Source organism: Vitis riparia, chromosome 16 (assembly GCF_004353265.1).
Source record: "Vitis riparia cultivar Riparia Gloire de Montpellier isolate 1030 chromosome 16, EGFV_Vit.rip_1.0, whole genome shotgun sequence".
Taxonomy (NCBI): domain Eukaryota; kingdom Viridiplantae; phylum Streptophyta; class Magnoliopsida; order Vitales; family Vitaceae; genus Vitis; species Vitis riparia.
In genome coordinates, this window is record NC_048446.1 from 5,437,532 (window position 1) to 5,459,231 (window position 21,700).

The 21,700-nt window shown below is 34.5% G+C and overlaps 1 protein-coding gene across 1 annotated transcript in view; it reads right to left on the reverse strand.

The window, feature by feature from the left end:
- LOC117933752 (structural maintenance of chromosomes protein 6B-like) overlaps positions 1 to 12,447 on the reverse strand; it is a 98,807-nt gene extending 86,360 nt beyond the window's left edge. The window contains exons 1-3 of the mRNA XM_034855272.1: positions 12,162 to 12,447; positions 11,966 to 12,071; positions 7,882 to 8,015 (exon numbers count right to left, since the gene is read on the reverse strand). Coding sequence (XP_034711163.1) covers positions 7,882 to 8,015; positions 11,966 to 12,071; positions 12,162 to 12,318 — 397 coding nt within the window. The 5' untranslated portion in view covers positions 12,319 to 12,447. The remainder of the gene's footprint in view (positions 1 to 7,881; positions 8,016 to 11,965; positions 12,072 to 12,161) is intronic.
- Between the last annotated feature and the right edge of the window lie 9,253 nt (positions 12,448 to 21,700).

The window sequence follows — 21,700 nt, forward strand, 5'->3', positions numbered from 1 at the left end:
AGAGCCTCAAGAAAAGGGAGCTAGAGGAATTAATATTGAGGGAGGAAATTCATTGGAGACAAAAAGCCAAAGTGAAATGGGTCAAGGAAGGGGATTGCAATTCTAAGTTTTATCATAAAGTGGCTAATGGCAGGCGGAATAGGAAATACATCAAGGAGTTGGAGGATGAGAGGGGCTTAGTGCTGAAGAACGCCGAGAGTATCACAGAGGAGATCTTACAGTACTTTGAAAAGCTTTACACAAATCCTACAGGAGAGTCTTGGGGTGTTGAAGGATTAGATTGGTCCCCTATCTCGAATGAGAGTGCGCTAAGGTTAGACTCCCCTTTCACTGAAGAAGAGATTTATAAGGCCATTTTTCAGTTGGATAGGGACAAGGCTCCGGGGCCAGATGGCTTTACTATTGCCGTATTCCAAGAGTGTTGGGATGTGATTAAGGAGGATTTGGTGAGAGTGTTCGCGGAATTTCATAGGAGTGGAATTATCAATCAAAGCACTAATGCCTCTTTCATTGTTCTAATACCCAAAAAGAGTCTGTCAAAGAGAATATCAGACTTTAGACCCATTAGTTTGATTACTAGTCTCTACAAGATAATAGCCAAAGTGCTTTCAGGGCGTCTAAGAGGGGTTTTACATGAGACCATACACTATACTCAAGGCGCTTTTGTTCAAGGGAGACAAATATTGGACGCGGTTCTTATAGCGAATGAGATAGTGGATGAGAGAAGAAGGTCAAGGGAGGAAGGTGTCGTATTCAAAATAGACTTCGAAAAGGCATACGATCACGTGAAGTGGGATTTTTTGGATCACGTGTTAGAAAAGAAGGGGTTCAGTCCTAGATGGAGGAAATGGATGAATGGATGCTTATCTTCGGTATCTTATGCAATCTTGGTGAATGGTAGTGCTAAAGGGTGGGTTAAGGCATCAAGAGGATTGAGACAAGGCGACCCTTTATCCCCTTTTTTGTTTACCTTAGTCGCAGATGTACTGAGTAGGATGCTTATGAGAGCTGAGGAAAGAAATTTGATGGAGGGTTTCAGGGTGGGTAGGAATAGAACTAGGGTGTCCCATTTGCAATTTGCTGATGACACCATATTCTTTTCTAACTCAAGGGAGGAAGAGCTGCAGACTCTGAAGAGTCTTTTGTTAGTGTTTGGGCACATTTCTGGGCTCAAGGTCAATCTTAACAAGAGTAGTATTTATGGCATCAATCTTGATCAGGTTCATCTTTCAAGATTGGCTGAGATGCTCGATTGTAAGGCGTCTGGATGGCCTATTCTTTATCTGGGTCTCCCCTTGGGCGGGAACCCTAAGGCGCATGGCTTTTGGGATCCAGTGATTGAGAGAATCTCAAGTAGATTAGATGGGTGGCAAAAGGCCTACTTATCCTTCGGGGGGAGGATAACTCTTATCCAATCTTGTCTTACCCAGTTGCCAAGTTACTTCCTTTCCTTATTCAAAATTCCCGCTTCAGTGGCTGCAAAAATCGAGAGGTTGCAAAGGGATTTTTTATGGTCAGGGGTTGGGGAAGGCAAAAGGGATCATTTAGTGAGGTGGGATGTGGTGTGCAAACCGAAGGCAATAGGGGGTTTGGGTTTGGGGAATATTTCTTGGAGGAATCTCGCTCTTCTAGGGAGATGGTTATGGAGGTACCCTAGAGAGGGTTCAGCTCTTTGGCATCAGGTCATTTTAAACATTTATGGTGCTCACTCTAATGGTTGGGATGCTAACACTCTAGTCAGATGGTCACACCGCTGTCCTTGGAAGGCTATTGCTCAAGTCTTTCAGGGGTTTTCTTTGATTACTCGGTTCGTGGTAGGAAACGGGGAAAGAATTCGGTTCTGGGAAGATTTGTGGCGGGGGGACCAACCTTTGGGAACCCAATATCCAAGACTATTTAGAGTAGTTGTGGATAAAAACATTTCTATTTCTTCAGTTCTCGGTCCATCTCGGCCTTTCTTGTGGAATTTGAATTTCCGCCGTAACCTGTCAGACTCTGAGATTGAGGACTTAGAAGGCCTCATGCGCTCTCTTGATGATTTGTATCTCTCTCCTTCGGTCCCAGATGCTAGATTATGGCCATTATCCTCTTCAGGGCTTTTTTCAGTCAAATCCTTTTTTCTAGCATTATCTCAATCTTCTGGATCTCCTCAGAACTTTCCTTCAAAGTTCGTGTGGAAGTCTCAAGTTCCTTTCAAAGTGAAGTCCTTTGTCTGGTTAGTGGCACACAAGAAGGTGAATACTAATGACATGTTGCAAGTGAGAAGACCCTACAAGGCCCTTAGTCCTGATATTTGTATCCTGTGCATGAAGCACGGGGAATCAGCAGATCACCTTTTTCTGCATTGTTCCTTGACGATTGGGTTGTGGCACAGGTTATTTCAGTTAGCTAAGATGGATTGGGTTTCTCCAAGGAGCATATATGACATGATGTCCATCAAATTTCAAGGCTTCGGTAATTCTAAGAGAGGGGTAGTCTTGTGGCAAGCTGCGAGCATAGCTCTAATTCGGGTTGTGTGGTGGGAAAGAAACGCAAGGATTTTCGAGGATAAAGCAAGGAATTCAGAGTCCCTTTGGGACTCTATAGCTTTCCTTGCTTCCCTTTGGGCTTTCTGTTCCAAGGCATTTAAGGGGACTCCCCTTAATGTGATTCAGTTGGATTGGATAGCGGTGTGTTCTCCTTAGGGATTGGTCCTTAGTGGGAGTTCTTTTGTTTTTGTGTTTTTTCCTGTATTTTAGTTGTCTTTGGTGGGAGGATTTCTCATCCTTCTTCTTGTACTTCTTTTTATATTAATATATCTTTGTGGCGTTTCCAATCAAAAAAAAAACAATTCCAATAGACACAAATTATAACAATTTCAAGGGTGAAATGTTCAATGCATCTTAACCTCAACATTTGTCGTTCAACATTTCCAATATGGAATGTCCCATTAGTTAACTAAAATTATATCTGGAAAAGCATTACTCCCAATAACCATGCAGAGAAAGAACAGAATTGTAATGGTATTGTTGGAGATTTTTTCAGATAATTGAGATTATCTAAATCAGTTGAAGTAGTTTGAATTAATTCAAACTATCCAAACAGCTTTGGATATTTGAGTTAATTTGAATTATTTTAAATTTGTTTTATCCATGGGGTAATTAGAGATTAATTCAAATTAATCTCCTAGTTTTTAGGATGTTTCTGGTTTCCTAAAATAAAGGACTAACATAATACCTAAGTCTATAAATTAGTTTGTAATTGAGTTCAATAACAGATCAGAGCAGTGTTTGAGTTTTTCTTCTTATTGCCTAGAAACATAGCATCAGAGCAGGCTGTGTAGTTGAAGAAAATACCATGGTAAAAACTGTCATGACAGGGACGAGCAGGGGCGACGACTCAAAGGCGTCCTCAGAACCTTCTCAGTCAACCTCTACAATTGTCCCCACTGCTATTGACCATTCATCCCTTCAAATAACTACTCACAAGCTTAATGGCAAAAATTTCCTTCAATGGTTGAGGGCCGCTCAAATGGTTATTCGCAGACACAGGAAGATTGGATATCTCCATGGCACAATAAAGAAGCCAAAGGAGACTGATCCTACGTTTCATACCTAGTATGCCAGCAACTCAATCGTTATGGCGTGGCTCGTGAACTCAATAGAAGAAAACATTGGCGAAAATTACATGTATTGCTCAACTGCAAAGGAGCTTTGGGATGCTGTAAATCATGCTTTTTCAGACCTTGAAAACTCAGCTCAAATGTTCAAACTAAGAAACGAAGTTTGAAATTTGAGACAAGGTGATATGGATGTAATACATTACTTCAATATTTTCAACAAATTGTGGAAAGAAATAGATATGTTTAATGATTGTGTGTGGAGTTCTGCCGAGGATGGTGAAAAATACAAGAAAATGGTGGATAAAGAACGAATATTTGATTTCCTTGTTGGACTTAACAAGGAGTTGGATGAGGTTTGGGGACGACCACTTGGAACAAATCCAATGCCCTCAATTGATGAGATTTTTGCAGAAGTGAGGAGAGAAGAGTGTCGCGAGCGTGTCATGCTTGGAGGACAAAAACCACTGCCCACATCAGACAACTCAGCCCAAGCTGTTCGTGATTCAAACTTGGCAAACAAAGGAGATTCTCACAGCAATCAGAGAGGAAATCGGTTATAGTGTGATCACTATCAACATCCCCATCATACCCACGAGACTTGCTGGAAAATACATAGAAAACCAACAAATTGGAAGGAAAAAGTCAACAAATCTAATCCGAAAGGTTATCAGGCTGCAACAGAACCGAGCCTTAAGCCAAATGATAGCAAAGTCAGTGTTTCCGTTGCTAAGGAACAAATGGAACAACTCTACAAATTGTTGACACTAGCATCATTGCCAAATAATTTGAGTACATCACTATTAGCTCAAAAAGGTACATTTTCATTTGCTTTGAATGGTGTTACACAAAGACAAGAATCATTGATTATCGATTTGGGTACAACAGATCACATGACAGGGTGTGCAAATTTGTTTTCAACTTATACATCCAATCTAGGAAATTTTAAGGTTAAAATTACAGATGGTTCCCTATCAATGGTTGCAAGCATGGGTACAATCAAGATTGGCGCAGATTTGATTCTCCATTCTATATTGCATGTTCCAAATTTGACTTGCAACCTACTGTCTATCAGTACACTTACACGAGTACCTAGCTGTGTTGCAAAATTCTCACGCTCTACATGTACCTGTCACGACTTGACTACGGAGAGGATGATTGGCAATGCTAGGGAACACAGAGGACTATACTATCTTAAGAAAGAAGACTTCGTTAATAAACAAGCTCAAACAGTCAGTTGTAAAGCTTCTAGTTTGTCTAGAAAACAAGAAATAATGTTGTGGCACTGTAGGCTAGGCCACCACAGTTTTCCTTATCTGAAAAATTTGTTTTCTTCCATGTTCAAGAAAAATGATTTGTTTCAATGTCAAGTTTGTCAATTAGCAAAACAGCAATGTTCTGTTTTTCCTTCTCATCCATACAATCCTTTGAAACCCTTTGCCTTGATTCATAGCAATCTTTGGGGTCCTTCCAAAGTTCATAATGTCACCGGAAAAAAATGGTTTGTGATTTTTATTGATGACCACACCAGGGTTTGTTGGGTTTACTTGCTAAAAGACAAATCATAAACTGAACAAACATTCAAAAAATTTCATCTAATGATCCAAAACCAGTTTAACTCAAAAATACAAGTTTTTAGTACCGATAATGGAGGTGAGTACTTTAATACAATTTTGGGAAAATATTTGTTACAAAATGGGATCATACACCAGAGTTCTTGTAATCACAATTCTCAACAAAATGGGACTGCCGAACGGAAAAATCGTCATCTTCTTGAAGTAGCCCGTTCCATAATGTTCACTGTCAATGTACCTAAAACCTTTTGGGGGGATGCAGTTCTTACGGCCTGTTATTTGATAAATTGTATATGCCTTCTCGAGTTTTGGAATTCCAAACACCTTTAAAAAAACTTCAATCTTGTTTCCCACATACACGAACCTTCACCTCTCTTCCACTGAAAATATTCTATTGTACCTCATTTATCCACATTCATGACCCTACCCATAGCAAATTGGAACCTAGAGCACTTAAGTGTGTATTTCTCGGTTATTCAGCTACTCAAACAGGATATCAATGTTATTGTCCAAAAAAACAAAACTATTTTGTCTCTATGGATGTTACATTTTTTTAAGATCAGCCCTTTTACACCAAAAATTCCCTTCAGGGGGAGAACTTAGGTGAAGAAAATTTTTGGAATGTTATGTTGCTTTTTGTTCCACCTTCTATAGGTATACCAGCATCCCTGCCTTTTGTTCCACCTTCCGCAAGTATACCAACATCACCAAATCGATCAGAAACGCTGCCTTATGTTTGCACTATCTGCACTACTATTGCTGGAAGCCATGGCTTCCTGATTGGAGGTGATTTGGGAAACAGTAGCAGTTGAATTATGTTTGCCGTATTTGGTCATATGAGGGAATTAGGGTTCAGAGAATGCTCTGATACTATATCGATGTGGAAGGAAAAACTCAACATTCCACCATGCATTATACTTATTACATTCCCCTTTACATATAGATGATAATACTTATCTATTTTAGGGATATTTACAACTTATCAAAAAAAAGCCAAAACTACCTAAAACAGAAATGGATTTGGTAACAGATTACCAAATCCCATAAAATCATGGGATAAGAAAAGATGATTTGTTAGCTGTAGATATCCTCAATCTTAGCCCTTAACATTGCTGACAAATCATCAAATTAAATCTTCCCATAATTTTACAGAAGATATCTACCATCCAACTTGAGCGGGAGTGTAGAGAATTGATCAAGAATCATTTTTCCTAAATTAGAGTTTTGGTTATAATTGTATATTAGCTGGCTAATCTGATTTCTGTAATTTATTAGTCAGGATATTATAGGAAATTAGTTGTATTAGTTGTAGAGATAAGTTAGTCTTCATAGCCTAGCTGGTAGTCTTCATTTCCCTTTTTATTTTTAGCAATACCGTGTATATATTCAGCCCTGTATACCAAGTTTATAATCAATGAAAAATCTGGAAATCTTTTCCTAAGAAAACCACAATTACTATCCAACTATTACTATCTCCGTTACAGCCAATTAAAATTTTATTAGGAATATAAAACCAAAATAAAGAAGGGTGAGGAGAAAAAGTAAGGAAAAGAGGAAAAAACCAACAATCACAATAATGAAAAATAAATAAATAAATACTTTCAAAAAGACAAAACTCCATGGAAAGAATTGACCCTAAAAGGCGCTTCTGAAATGATAGCTCCTTGATGGTTAGCTTTCCCCCATCACTCAGCTAACCTCCATCCAAGGTGGCAAAACAGTCCCTAATTTCTCTCAGCCAGTATATCTTAGGGCCTCATGATCCCTTTTAGATCCATCCAATGACCATTAAAGCATCTCTTTCAACTTGAGAATTCCTAATCCACAAAGAACTGGTCTTGCAACACTTCTGCTATTAATGAAATATCAACCCTCATACTATGATACCTGTTGGCCCAAAATAAGCTAGAGCAATGCCTTACGACATCTCCAAAAACAGCTCAAAATATACGAGTTTGATTCTAGCATAATTTCCTTAATCAGCGGCTTGGTATAAACTAGAACCTCCACAACACATGGACACTTCAAAGCATGCAAAGTCTCTATATTCTACTTGACATGGAAAGAGTTGAAATACAGGATGCACTCTAACATTGCCTATCGGCTACATTTGTAACCAACAGTGTTTCAGAAAAAGGAAAAGAACAATTTCCTAATTCATTCTAATTAACTTTAAGAAATTTTACTTTATTTATATGCTTCAGTTTAGCCAAGGCTATTGAATGATTACAGAATGATAAATAGTAACAACTAGTTTATTTAGTTCTATACTTGTCTCTAATGATCTAGGAAGTATGCAAATCTAACACCTAAGAGCACATGAACACCTCACAATCATACCTGAGTTCAGATAACACAGGCTGGAACAGTGCCTCCAATGCCATTTCAGGCAACGGTTCAAGAACTTGAGTTCAATTAGCATAACTCATACCAACAGAACTTTCCCTCAAATGTACTCCAATGAGCCATCTGATTGAGAATAATTATTGGAAAAATAACAAAGTAAATTTCAACCTCAAAACATTACAGTATTCCAAACTTTCATTAATATTCTTTTTATCAAGCTTCCATTTATATTCTTGTGTCCCCTTGGAGGTGAAGGGAGCATAATGGTTTCCCAGCTTCCTCTTGAAACCAACTTCTTTCCTAATATTAAAATATATATGTATATTTGCAATATAATGATAGGATAGAATACACAAACAAAACCTTGGTGATCCTTCAAAACAGTGGAGCTGGTAGATACAGAAATCCGACGTTCCACAATTATGACATCACCATATATCTCTGGCTTAAAGGCGTCCTCCCCTTCATTTTTTATTTCCACTTGAATAACCGCATAACTGCAAAGGAACATATACATATAAATAAATAACAGTAAAGTAAGAAAACTTTATCATAGCATGTAGTTTCCAAAAAGACAAAGAAACTACATTATAATTTGATATGCTAAACCATACAAAGTGCAAAACCAGAAGTAAAAGAAGAACTGTGAAAAAGTAGAAAAAGTAGAAAAAGTAATATAGATCGCATGTAACCTATGAAAAGAACATTTTAAGGTGCCACCCCTTCGAAAACATGGGCCGAAGTAAAAGAAAAATAATAACCTAATAGAAACAAAAAGAATAACCTAAAGAGACAAGGGCAAAAATATTCATATGCAAAGTTCTTCATTCCTAATATAGAAACAATGTGTTGTGTCCAACACAAAATGACATGTTGCATCAGACTTCTCTTAAGATTTTAAGCCTTTAATCCTTTTTTTCTTATCAGAAATAAGGATATATTAACTATGGATGAGAACTACAAGAGAAAGATAAGAGGTCCTCCCCATAAAATATAGGAATTTGATCAAAGTATGACTCGAACTCCTCCACTATACAAGGAGACCTACACAAAAAGTTTAGTCCACTACACGCTATGAATCAATTCCGAACAAAGCTCCTCTCATTGTTGTCCAATGCTTTTGAATTACAAACCGAACGCCAATTGAGTTGAATAAATTTAAGTTGAATGCCTTTAAATGCAACAATACAAGAGGCCCAAAATGAGGAATAGAAGCAAAGTAAATTCCACAACATCTATACTATCCTCTACTTTTTCTTAGAGATCATAGCATTTCTATCTCACAAACAAGCGAAGGCAATGTGAGGCAAGCGATTTGCCAAAGGTTCTTGCCTCCAACGAAACTCCCCAATCCCTTATAAGAAATGGTCATCATGTCACATATACTCCTAAGTGAAACTTAATCCATCTTAGCTAGACTGAACAACTTATATCATAACCCCAAAGTTACCAAACAATGTAGAAAGAGATGGTTAATTGACTCTTCAATCCCCACACATAAGATGCACTAATTGGGACTAACTATGCCTTTAATCTTTTTGTCTCTTCAAAAAAAAGGAAAAAAAAAAAGGTGAAAAAGAAAGTTATTCCTCTATTTATGATGGCCATGTACCACATTGTATGTTTGGATCCTTTTCTAAACAAAAGACAAGCATAAGTGATTGCTCACAATGAAACTTTGCAATTAGAAGAAAGGTGAAGAATTTGTCACTCATTTGACTTGGAACTTTAAGAGAAATTGTATATATATATATATATATATATTACACATTACAGTTTATAATTATAGAATTATATATAGCTAAATTCCTTGGTGATAACAAAGTTCAGTAAAATTAAAGCCCATTTGGTAATTGTTTATAAAAATAGTTCTATGTTCCCTAAAAACATAAATTGTTTTCTAGATTCTAAAAAAAGTTCGGTAATTTTTTGATAGAAAATAAATTTGTTCTAAAAACGGCATTTTCTGAAAACATATTTTAATTGTTTTCGGTTGTTTTCACTTGTTTTCTAAGGGTTTTAAAAAAAATGTTAAATATGGGGAATGATTGAAATAAAGCATTATGAATAAAAGTTATTTTTAAGTTATATTTGAAAATTCAAGAAACAAGTTGAGAGAATTCTAAGTTCCCAAATAGACTTTTGTTCTTGAAATCACAAGAGAACTGTTTTAAAAACTGTTTTTAAAGAATCATTTTGGAAAAAAAAAACCCCAAATAGACCCTTAAAGTTTGTGATTGTAGCCTAATTTAGTTACAACAGTTATAGAGAGACACAAGCAAACAAGCACTCACAAAGTTACCCAGGTGATCTCTTACTGCCTGAGCTGCAAGGGTTTCAAAATGTTGAAGTGGATCCTAGGAGTTTGTTTATATTTGAGAAATTGTTTTATTTGGAGATTTGTGACAAAACCAGAGGCAAACAGAATCCAGAATGAGAAATTCTCACTTGATCTTGTGATTATGCCCAGCATCAAAATCAGAATAAAACTTATTGTATACAGAAATTTAAACTCTAGCAAAAAATATTTTAGAAGAAAGAAAAAATATTGATAAAATGAGTTTACCATCTTCAGACAATATAAAAGGTTTTATTATAGTCCAAAGAATCTAACTAGACTCAAATAAATAATGTTATTCTTGTAATATCCCACATTAGATAGTAGAGAAAGTTATTGACACTATATAAGTATAAACCCCTCTTAACCTTGTAAACGTATTTTAAAGTCGTGAGGACCCCTTTAAGTTCAAAGTGGACAATATCTACACGGTTTGGTGTGAATCATTACAAATAGCATCAAAGTTGATCTTCGACTCTAGTGTGAGGATTTGTTTAGCCCTGTAGGGGGTGTTTATCTATTTGACCCCACAATCCCTTGGGACACAATGTTGTGTCTACGTAAGGGGGTGTTTGTGATATCCTATATTGGATAAAGGAGAAAATTCCTAACACTGGATAAGTATGAACTCCTCTTAACCTTGTACACGTGTTTTAAACCTTGTACACGTGTTTTAAAACCGTAAAAGCCCCTTTAGGTCCAGAACGGACAATATCTACACGGTTGGATGTAGGTCTTTACAATTCTGATATGCATTCTTGGCCCGTATCTTAACAATTGAAGCTTCTAAAAGAAAGTTGGTAACTTAACATGATATCCAAGTTGTGGTTGACTAGAAGTCTTAAAATCGAGTCTCTCCAACTCAGTCCTCATCTATTTATCTACCGTTGCTGCTCAGTTGTAGTTGATTTGTCTCTTCACAGGTAGCTATAGGGCCGCACATGAGGAAGTGTTTTAACTGGGTCTTAGCCTCATATACAATGTGAACTTATCCTAACAACTTAAAATTTTAGGAGAGCTGGTAGCTTAAGAAATAAAACCATTAATTTAATTTTTAAAACATTTAATCTACTCAATCATATCAAATAGGTGCCAACCCTAGATCATTTGCTCATAATCAAATGAGAAGACTACACTAATAACTTTATCACACTTTATTGAGTCATATGAAGCTTGTGTGTCACATGTACAACCTTCCAGGCCAGGCAAGGGGCTGGGGCTTCATCAACATATATGCAAACTACAACTTTTGCAACATGGACACCATATCGGCAAGTTGAAGTAGGCAAGACCTATCATTTGAATATATTAATTTTAATGTCATCAAATTAAGAGGTCAATTATAATTAATCAACAATTATTTGCTTCCCTTAAGGCAAAATCCTGGCACAAGCACTAGAGACAGGTATGTTCATTTTGAGAGAGAGAGAGAGAGAGCAGGTGTCAGCAGGCCTCTCTTTTCTCATTTTGAGAAAAGCGGTCATGTGGCTTATTACACAGTTAAGGCTTCTGTTAACAAGCAAACCCCCATTGGATCAGTCTGCATCTCAAGTTGAGATAGACGAAAGGAAGGGAAGATTCATCTGTCCGTAGGAAATATTTGGAGTGGTTTAAAACAAGGAATACATCTTTTATTTGGAGCAGCCATATGTTAGATGTTAGAGATGCACATGTTCAGAGAGCAAGGGTACAACTAAGTTAGGGAATCAGTGAGTCAAGAAGATCAATCTATTGTTAGGCATCAGCGGGTATGACATCTATGATGTGCTCTGCTACAGATATTTGGTTCTCCAAGGTCAGCCTAGACCTAAAGCCCAAGGGTTGAATGTTTCCTCATTTGCATAATGAGCTTCAGTCCTTTATATGTCAACATTCCTTCTATGAACATGGCGGAACCATAGAAGCCAGATGCTCAGTTTGTGAAACTTTGGATCTTGTTGAAGTGATAGTTATTAATGGTTGGAGGCCAAAAGGTTCTATTTAATGATTTATCAAAAATAAATGATAAAAAATACAATTTAAAAAAAAAAAAAAAAAAATCACTCTTTCCACAAATCAACAAACCTCCCTACCCCACCCCCCAACACACACAGGCCAAAAGCCACAAACCTGCAACCAGTTTTGATGAACTCCTTCAACGTGGTCGCCCTTTGCGTTTCTTTAGCTCGGGACCCGAACGCAACGCACAACGCAGTCAATATCGCGCTCTTACCACCTGTAAAGATCAAAAATCAAGCAATCATGTCCACAACAAAACTCATCCAATTGAACACTAGCATACAGATATAGAGAAAGAGAGAATTACTTCCATTTTGACCAGTGACAAAATTGAGCCACTCGCCGAGCTCGATTTGCAAGCTACTGTGGCACATGAAGTTCTCCAATCGGATCTTTAAGATGATGCCAGCAGAAGATCTATGAGATGCCGATAGGGGTTGGGTGAAAACCGTAGAATCTCCCATGGTTGTGTAGGTAAGGGACTCCGTGAGCCCTAGAAATTTGAAAGAGAGAATTGAAGAAGCGAGTGATTGGAAACCATGGAGGAATGGCGGGAAGCGGGAATTGGAGCGCTGTGTCTGTCCGCTGTACGTTTATCGCATTTTTGGACTGTAAAATGTGGGGAAAACTATTAATTTTTTTAGATAAAACATTTTTTCTTTTCCCTTAATTTTTAAAAATTTGAAGTAAAAATGTGAAATATACCAAATGGATTGAGATAGGTAACTTATTGAGATTTATATTGCAATATCATGTAATATAAAATAACTAGTAGTTGACTGGTTAGAATGTAACCGCTGTTTGAATATATGAAGGTGTATGCCAATTTTGGGAATATTTCTAAGTCTTTTTTCATATCTTTTATTTAAATAATTTTTTTTTAAAGATTTTTTCCATTCTTACAAAGAAAGTGCTTTATGGTGAGATTTTGTTATAAAAATTGGTTTTTTCCCATTTGAAATATTCTTATAAAAAAAATAACAGCAAAGATTTTGACCAAAAATAGTCAATCTTTTCTTTTTTAAAAATTTTTTTTTTGAGACTTTAAAATTTAAAAGTTTTAAGATTATAATTACTCCTTTGAGTATATAATAAATTGATTTTCTATTCTTCCATGAATGTAGATACACTGTCAAATAACAAATAGTATTAAAGTCAACATGATGTTTGGGTTTAAGCATAGAATAACAAAAAAATTTAGGAATAGTTTTCCTAGGAAACAATGAAATAAGTCTTCGTGCATTGAGCATTGTAGTTTATGATCGACAATTTTGTTTATTTCATTCTGGCATAAGTTCTTTTTAGATAGTTACTATCCATTAAATACACAAGGTTGCTGATTGATTGACCAGGATATTACAAGTAAGTTTGGAAAGGTCTGGGTATAGACCAATTAGATTTGAAAGGGTAAGGGTTGGATCAAATGTTTAAAATTGTGCAAAAATGGTTTAAATGTATTTTTGAAAAAATACAAGAGAAATCAAGCATTGATTGCAATGCTCAAGCATTGAAACCAACACTCAAGCACTTATTTAAGCACTCAAGTGATGCTTTAGTGAGTTGAGCGCTCGATCTTGGGGTTGCCAGATTTTGGTAGTTTGTGTTTTAGAAAATTGAAATTTTATTTTTTAAGTTAATTCTATATCTAATCCTTTAGACCTTTGAGCCTATATATAACCCACCTAAATTCTTTGTAGGGTTTGATGCTCACATTTTAGAAAACCCTAGTTTGCCTTCCTGTTGGCTGTTACCAAATCTCTTAAAGAAGATATGTAACTTTTGTCGAGTTATTAGAGGAGATCTGCATCTCCTCAAGTGTTGAGGCAAGATACATTGGAGCACATGAAGTACTACATCGTGGATGTGGAATTTACTACAGATTTTGGAGAGTAAGTCTAAGGGTAACATCTGTCAGGTTTTATGTATTATTTTCTCATATAGTGAATTGTTAATTCGAGGTCTCTTCACCTATGGTTTTTTATCTCCATATTTTGTGTCGGGTTTTCCATGTAAAAAAACCTTTGTCTCATTTGTGTTAGATTATTATTGATAATTCCTAATTTCTCATAGTTAATTGTATAAAAAAAGATTAAATGTTTGGGCTAATTTGATTTAAAACACCTATTCATCTCCCTCTAGGTGTTACCCTACTGCAAACATGTTTTTCAGTTGGTATTAGAGTGAGCTTTTTAATAAAAATAATTTTTTTTCTCTTGATCCTACTAATCCATTATGGAACAACTAAAGATGGGAACTTCCATTGAAAGTCCACCATTTTTTATAGGAGTAACTATTGTTAGGATAGATTCCTTAAAAGTATGATATGATGTAATAAATTTTTAGATTTTATTATTTATTAATAAAATTTCTAGTTCACTTTTATCTATCTTCATTCCATGCATCATACCTTGTAAACATTTTGACTTGCAACTCTTGCATTATACGTGATTCGGGTGCATTAGGAGTTGCACAAAAGATCTACATCACGGGTTCTTTGGAAGTAGATGACTTGTTCGCAACCAATTCATAGGCCTAGGCAACCCATTAGAGGTTGTTGGCACTACCTCCTAATATGAAGGATGATTGATTTTGGTCATTGAGATGAATTTTTGTGAGTGTACTAGTGTGTATGGTTATACATTGGATATGACCTATGGTGAGTCATGACATAAGACTATCAAGTTGTCATGACTTTACCAAAGCAACTCAAAAAAGTAAGTTCTATGAGTAGCAATGGGCCACCGGGGAACTACTGTGAAGTATTGAAAGAACACCTAATAGGGTATGTGCTAAGGAGACAAAAGGGTCTATAATGACTTAATTTTTAAGGTATAAGAAGGTAATTTATGTATTTAGTTACAAATAATGTGACTTAGGTACAAAGAATAGGACTAAGTACTAAGGTACAAAAAAAGTAACCTATGTATTAAGGTATAAAAAATGTGACTTTGGTATAGGAATATGACCTAGATATTAAGGTATGAAAAATGTAACGTAAGTATAAATGTACAAATAACATCACCTAGGTATTAAAGTATGAAAAAAAATGATAGAGGTACTATGGTACGAAAATGTAACATAATTATTAAAGTGCAAAAAGGATGATTTAGGCATAAGGTGACCTAAGTATAGAATATGTGACTTAGGTACTAAGGTACGAAAAATATGACTTAGATAGTAAGGTGCAAAAAGTGTGACCTAAATATTCAAATAAGAAAAATGTGAACTAAGTATTAAGGTACAAAAAAAAGTGATTTAAGTACACAAAATGTGACCTAGGTACAAATAATATGATGTAGGTACTAAGGTATAAAAAATATGATTTAAGTATTAAGGTACTAATAATGTGACCTAAATTTAGATAATAAGGTACAAAAAATGTGCTTATATAAAGAATGTGACCTAAATTATAAAGAATATAAATTTTAGGTTGCATTATATAAAGAATATAATTTTAATTCTATTTGATTTTCTTTTTTATTTTTCATAATAAAATTAAATATGAGAAAAAAAATTTTCTTAACATTTTTTTTCTTTTCTTTGTATTTTTCGAGAACAAAACATATTTCCTAGCATGCCTAGGTTGCGAACTAAGGGAAGAATCTGATATCACCATAAGAGAAATTTTGTGGTGCTTAACTTGACTGAAATCACACTAGAATATTAATGAAAGGATTGAATATTGAGTTGAAGTTCTTCCTTTGGGTTTGAAAAAGAAAAAGATATGATTTTTAGGCTTGTAGATTTAAACTTTGATGCTATATGAAAATAATGCGTAAAGAATTGTTAGTAGGAAATATTAACCTTTCGGTGATGAATAAGTATAAATATATATGTTGAAGTAAGGTGGATGCCCAAGTTGGGTTGACCCATCTCGATCGAAACAAAAAAAATAAATAAGGAGTTGTTTCTGGTAGTTGGAACTGTCAGAAACTGCCCAGAAACCACCCAATAATAATAATAATAATAAAAAACTATCTCTCTCACTTTTATTTTTCTCTGGGAAAAGAAAGATCGAGAGAACTTTGTGATTAATTAATAAAAGAACGTAAAAGACTTTTGTGTTGTGAAACGGAGTGGTTCTTGATTTTACTGTGATTTCATTCACGATTTGGATAGGAAGAATTAAAAGGAGAAACAACTATTTTTTTTTTATGGATCCTACATATTTAAAAAAGGTAATATGAAGTTTTCCTACAATATACATGTACATAGGCTTACATTAATTAATAAAAAATAGTAATTATAGGAGTTGACAAAGGACATAGTTGAATTAGTGATAAGCTAAGGGGGTGTTTGATAAAACTTAATACTTATTACTTAATGACTTAAGTTAACTTTAAGTTAAATTATACTTAAGGTGTTGACTTAAAACTTATTACTTGATTATTACTTTAAAGATTAAGGTTGTTCGATAAAATTAACTTAAAACTTATTCTAAATCATCAAATTTATATATTTATTATCATAAATTATAATTAGGGTAAAGGAAGACGAATAGCGGAGGTCGTTGAATAACAAAGAAGATCGAAGAGGTAATTAATGCAAATGAAGGTGAAAAAATAAAATAAAGATGTATACTTAAGAATAAATTAATTATTTTTACTTATTATTTAAAGTTATTTTTTACTTTAAATCATATCATTAAGTTATTTTATCAAACATACTTAATTTTTTAATGACTTAAATTAAGTTATTAAGTTGTTTTAAGTTATTAAATTGGTTTATCAAAGAAATAATTATTGACCTTAGTACCTTAATCATTGGCTAGATTTTGAGAATGACTAAAGGAACTAATTCCTTGAATAACTTCACCTTCATATCCATTGAATATTTCATTTAACATCATTTCTATGGCTATTTGCATTGAATATCATCACGATTATATCCATTGTTATTGGAATTATTTCCTTTTGCAACTTTTTATTATCTCGTTCAATCCAACACTAACAAATATATTGAACTAAACTTTTTCATATAAATATGACTTAATACTATTTTGTCCCCAACCAATACATTGATAATTTATATATATATAAGGAATTATTTCATTTTTAAATAATTTTAAATACAACTTTTCGATTGGAAGATGCAAGAGATAATGAAGTGATAACATGTGTAATAGGTCGAAAACAAATTATTACCCTTGAGATGTGAACAAAAATGAAATATACAATTTCTCAATTTTCCAGTATCTCATTTTTTTGTTAGACAACATGTTTTTTTAAATCCCTCCAATATCTTAAAATATAAAAATAATAATTCTTTTCTCCAATTCTTAAAAATTTCAGGTAAAAATTTGAATTATACCAAAATTGAAATAGTTAAAAGTAAGATAGGCAATTATGGGTTTATATTGCAACATCATGTAAAAAATATTGAGAAATTTTTTAACAAAATAAACATGCATATACACTTGAAAGACCTAAGACTAGCCAACATTTGAAAGACACATGAGAATAACCAAATTATAGCAAAGCAATAATGGGCACTAGGACAAACGTGTTGATATATAAAGGTATATGCCAATTTTTATATTGTTACAGTTTTGGGACTTGATCACATTCAACTCAATAGTAAAGTATCATATAATTATTAGGGAAATTCTACAATACCTCCTTCGGTACCATGCCTCCATTTTTTTTCATCCATTGGATGAAAATGATTAAATCTCAACCGTCCAAATGAAAATGAAAAAAAAAAATTTCAAAAAAAATTTCTACCGGGTACCTCCCCCTCCCGTTCTCTCCCTCATCTCTCCTCCTTTTCCCCCCAAATTTGCTCTCTTCCTCACGCATCCTCCATAGTCGTTCCTCAGCTCACCCATTTCCCGCTCTCATCTTTCTTCCCGTCCATAGCTGGCTGTCTCACGCATCCTCCATAGCCGACTTCCTCAGCTCACCCATTTCCCGCTCTCATCTTTGTTTTCTCTCCCTTTTCCCGTTTTTCTCTCCACTGATTCTCCACAGCTGGGTGAAGACCACGGTCGGCTTCAACCGGGCCAACCTCTTCGAGGGCGACGTCGCAGACCTTATCAAAGACGTCTCCACAGCTAGGTGGAGACCACCTTCGCCGTCAACCAGGATCAAAGATGTCTTCACAGGTGGGTGGAGACCACCATCGTCGTGAACCGGGCCAACCTCCTCCAAGCCGACGTCTTGACCTCATCAAAGAAGTCTCCCTCAAGGACCGCGAGCTCAGGATTGTGGGCGAGGTCGGTGCCAAGATCCGAGTCTTAGACTTCATTTCTCCCGATGTCCAGGTCAGCTATTTTTTCTGCTAGATTCTTCTTCTCGAAGATTTTATGTAAATTTTTTGAATTTTTGTTTTCTCTCCCCCCTACCCCTGCATTTTGTCAGACGAATAATTTCGGTTCTTTCACACGGAGAATTTTAGTGGAATCTTCATAACCGTTATGTTTTCTTCATATTTTATATTTTGTTTAAGAGGTGTAAGGGGTTGTTTTCAGGTTCTAAATTTAATGGTTTAAAAACCCGAATTGAAGACGTAGCTGGAAGAAGAAGAAGAGGGTGTGTAGTACTAAGGAAAAGAAAGCTGAGAAGGACACAATTGTTTGTTACTCAAAAGGCGCTTGTATCCTAATTATTTGGCGAGTTCTATATAAAGGGAAAAAAATGTGAGTAGTAATTATGTGTTTTACAATATTGTGTCCATTATATTTCATGTTTTTTGTTAGATTTATGGATTGATTACATTATAGAAAAAGAGGGTGGTTAGATTATTGAACATTGAAAAAAATTTATATGTTAATTTTGTCATCATTTTAAATGTAAAGATATTTAGGGAGGATGTTGTAGTTGTAATGGTATTTGTATTTATTTGGCATTTGATTGATTGTAGTAAGATATAAAAATAAAATTTATTGAAATGTGAAAAAAACTTATGTTGAGGTAATGTGGTGGTGAAAGTATGTTTGATTTATTATATCCGAAATCATATTATAAAAATTGACTTAAATGATTTGATTTAATTTTTAGGAGCGAACGCGACGGTCTTGAAGTTGTTCGAAATCCAAAGAGGCCTATCGGCACTTGGATACATTACTAGTAAGGGAAAATAGAAATATGTAAAATAATGTTTTTTAATGTATTTTTTGTGGTTGTTATTGTTAAATTTGTTTGAAATTGTTTTGTAGTAACGATCAATTAGCCATGATGAAAGAGAAGGATAAAGGAGTGAAGATAAATGATGATGTAAGGAATAATATTGCTATGTCTAATATAATTACATTTTAAAATTAGAATTTAAATTATGTGACCAATTAATGTAGTTGAGGAAAAAATTGGGCAAGAAGTGGAATGCACTTTCAAAAGTAGAAAAAGAAAATTTCATAGCAAAGTCCAAAGAAAGTTCAAAACAATATTCACTTCAAAAGGGTGTTGTTCCAAAGGTAATTTTTTTTTTTTTGTAATGAAAATTTAATTTCTTTACTTATGTATTTGTTGGAAATTATATTAATGTAAACATGTTTGATGTTTGTGTATCTTTTCAGTTATATCTTCAGACTCGATGCTCCCCTGAGCGAGTGATTAGAGTGATTGAAAAATTGGAACCAAAGCAAAAGGCAGCCATAGAAGAAATAGGATTTGGTAGCCTCTTGCAACTTCGATGTAGGAAAATTGATCATGGGTTATGTCTTTGGTTGATAAATAGTTTTAATCCGAACACTTATATGTTACAATTGTATAATACTTGTATCAAATTATCCCCCATTGATGTTGAATTTATTATGGGATTGAGGGCAAGAGGGTTCAAGATTGGCATGAACAAAGATGTTGGCCATAAGAATGATTATGTAAAAAATATTGTGATAAAAAAGGGCGATTGCCATTAGTGATGTTAGAAAATCAAATTAGGGAGGATAAAGAGGGTGGAAACGATTTTAAAGTTCATTTTGTATTATTTGTGTTGGGTGCATTATTGTGCCCAACAATGAAGCTTTTTGTGAATCGTTCTTTCTTACATCTTGTGGAAGACATCGATTCAATAAAGAAGATGAATTGGGCAGAATTTGTGTTGTCCTATCTTGTGCACGGGATTGAAGAGTTTAAGAAGAAACAACAAAGTGGGGTTTGCGGTTGCTTATTGTTTTTAATGGTAATGTCCTTGTAATTAATTTACATCATAGTGAATTACGATTTTGTTTTAATATAATTTATGAATTAACTATATATCTATGTCAAATATACTCGTAGTTATTCTACCACGAGCATATATCATTTGAAGAGAAATTTTTTCTACCGTTATATACTCGACCTTCTCCTCGGATTACTGCTTGGGGAGATGATGAAGTATTGGACAGGAAACGAAGATTGAAAAAACTTGGTGGATATGCAAATGAGAATGTAAGTTATAGTTTTGAAAGTCGTTTACTATTTATTTAAGTTTTTAGTGATTTAAAATCTGATATGTATTATATTTTGATGAATATATTGTAGCTCAAAATATGGGTGATAGAAAATGAGATAAGGGATTGCGTTGATGGAAATGCAACGACAATGGCGAGGGAGAATGAGGACGATGAGAAATTTGTAATCAATCTAAACAAAGATGTTATTAAACGAGTAAGTGTTTTACAATATTCATCGTGACTATCTGTATTAGCATTGATCCTTTGTATTATGATGTTATTAATCACGTTCGTATATATCACTAGGTTGATGGTGGGAACTTAATGGAGATGGATAAAACCTTTCAACAATTAAAGACACAACTAATTGATATGGCTTATGGTGCAAGTAGTAGTAGTTGTGATCAAATTTTGGCTAAATTTGAGGAGAATTATACTACAGTGAAAGGTCTCTTCCTTAGATCAAGCGGAAAACCTTTGAGAATGCACGAGGAAGGACCGAAGAATGACATTCTCTCATGCGAGAGAAGTTTGGAAGATACGAACAATATGAATGTTAATGAACATTATCTTCACACTTTGTCAAATGAGAAGTTATGCACCGAGGACTTGAATGAAAAGAATGAAGATGCATGTGCTACATCAATTGAAGTGCATATCATTCCAGACGAAAATCAAAATATTTTACCACTTCCAATCAAAAGGAGTAGAAGAGATTATGGAAAGGTATGTATCATATAAAAGAAAAAATTATTTTCTTTACAACTACTTAACCATTACATAGTAAATAGATGTATATTAATGGCATTTTCCATATTAGGAACCATTACGAGCACTATGTGGTTATCCTAATCATGTCATGAAAACACGTACATCAAGGAGAGGAAACCAAGTAAATTCAAGGTCTCCCCGTTTGTACACAATTTAAGGAAGATGGTAAAACGTGAAGCATCAGAGGTATAATAGAAATAGTTTAATATCATTGTTCTTATTTTTGATACTTAACATATATAGTTAATAATTATGTCTTGTTTTCGATTTAGTCAATCCCCATGTCCATTCGTGAAGACGTGGTGGATACTCAATCATTCAATGTACTTCAATCTCTTGTCGCTGATTATGTTTTCAATAGAGCATTGTCAAAAAGGTTTGTCGTGTCTAGAACATTCACAACATGTGTTGTTACAAATTTAGCCTTCATATGCTTCCAATTTATTCAAGTTTATTTGAACATATTATTATTTTAGTGAGCTTCTTGTTGACTTTGGTCATGAACATGGAGTTCGTGGAGATTTTGAGTGCTTACGTCCTAGACAAAATTTGATGGATGTTGTAAGTACCTACTCCATTTATATCAAATGCGTGCTATATTAGTTAAATAAATTTATTGAAGTTATTGTTCAACAACAGGTAATAAATCTAGAAGCCTCAAAGCTAAATTATTTTGAAAGACAATTCATAGGCATACGAAGTAT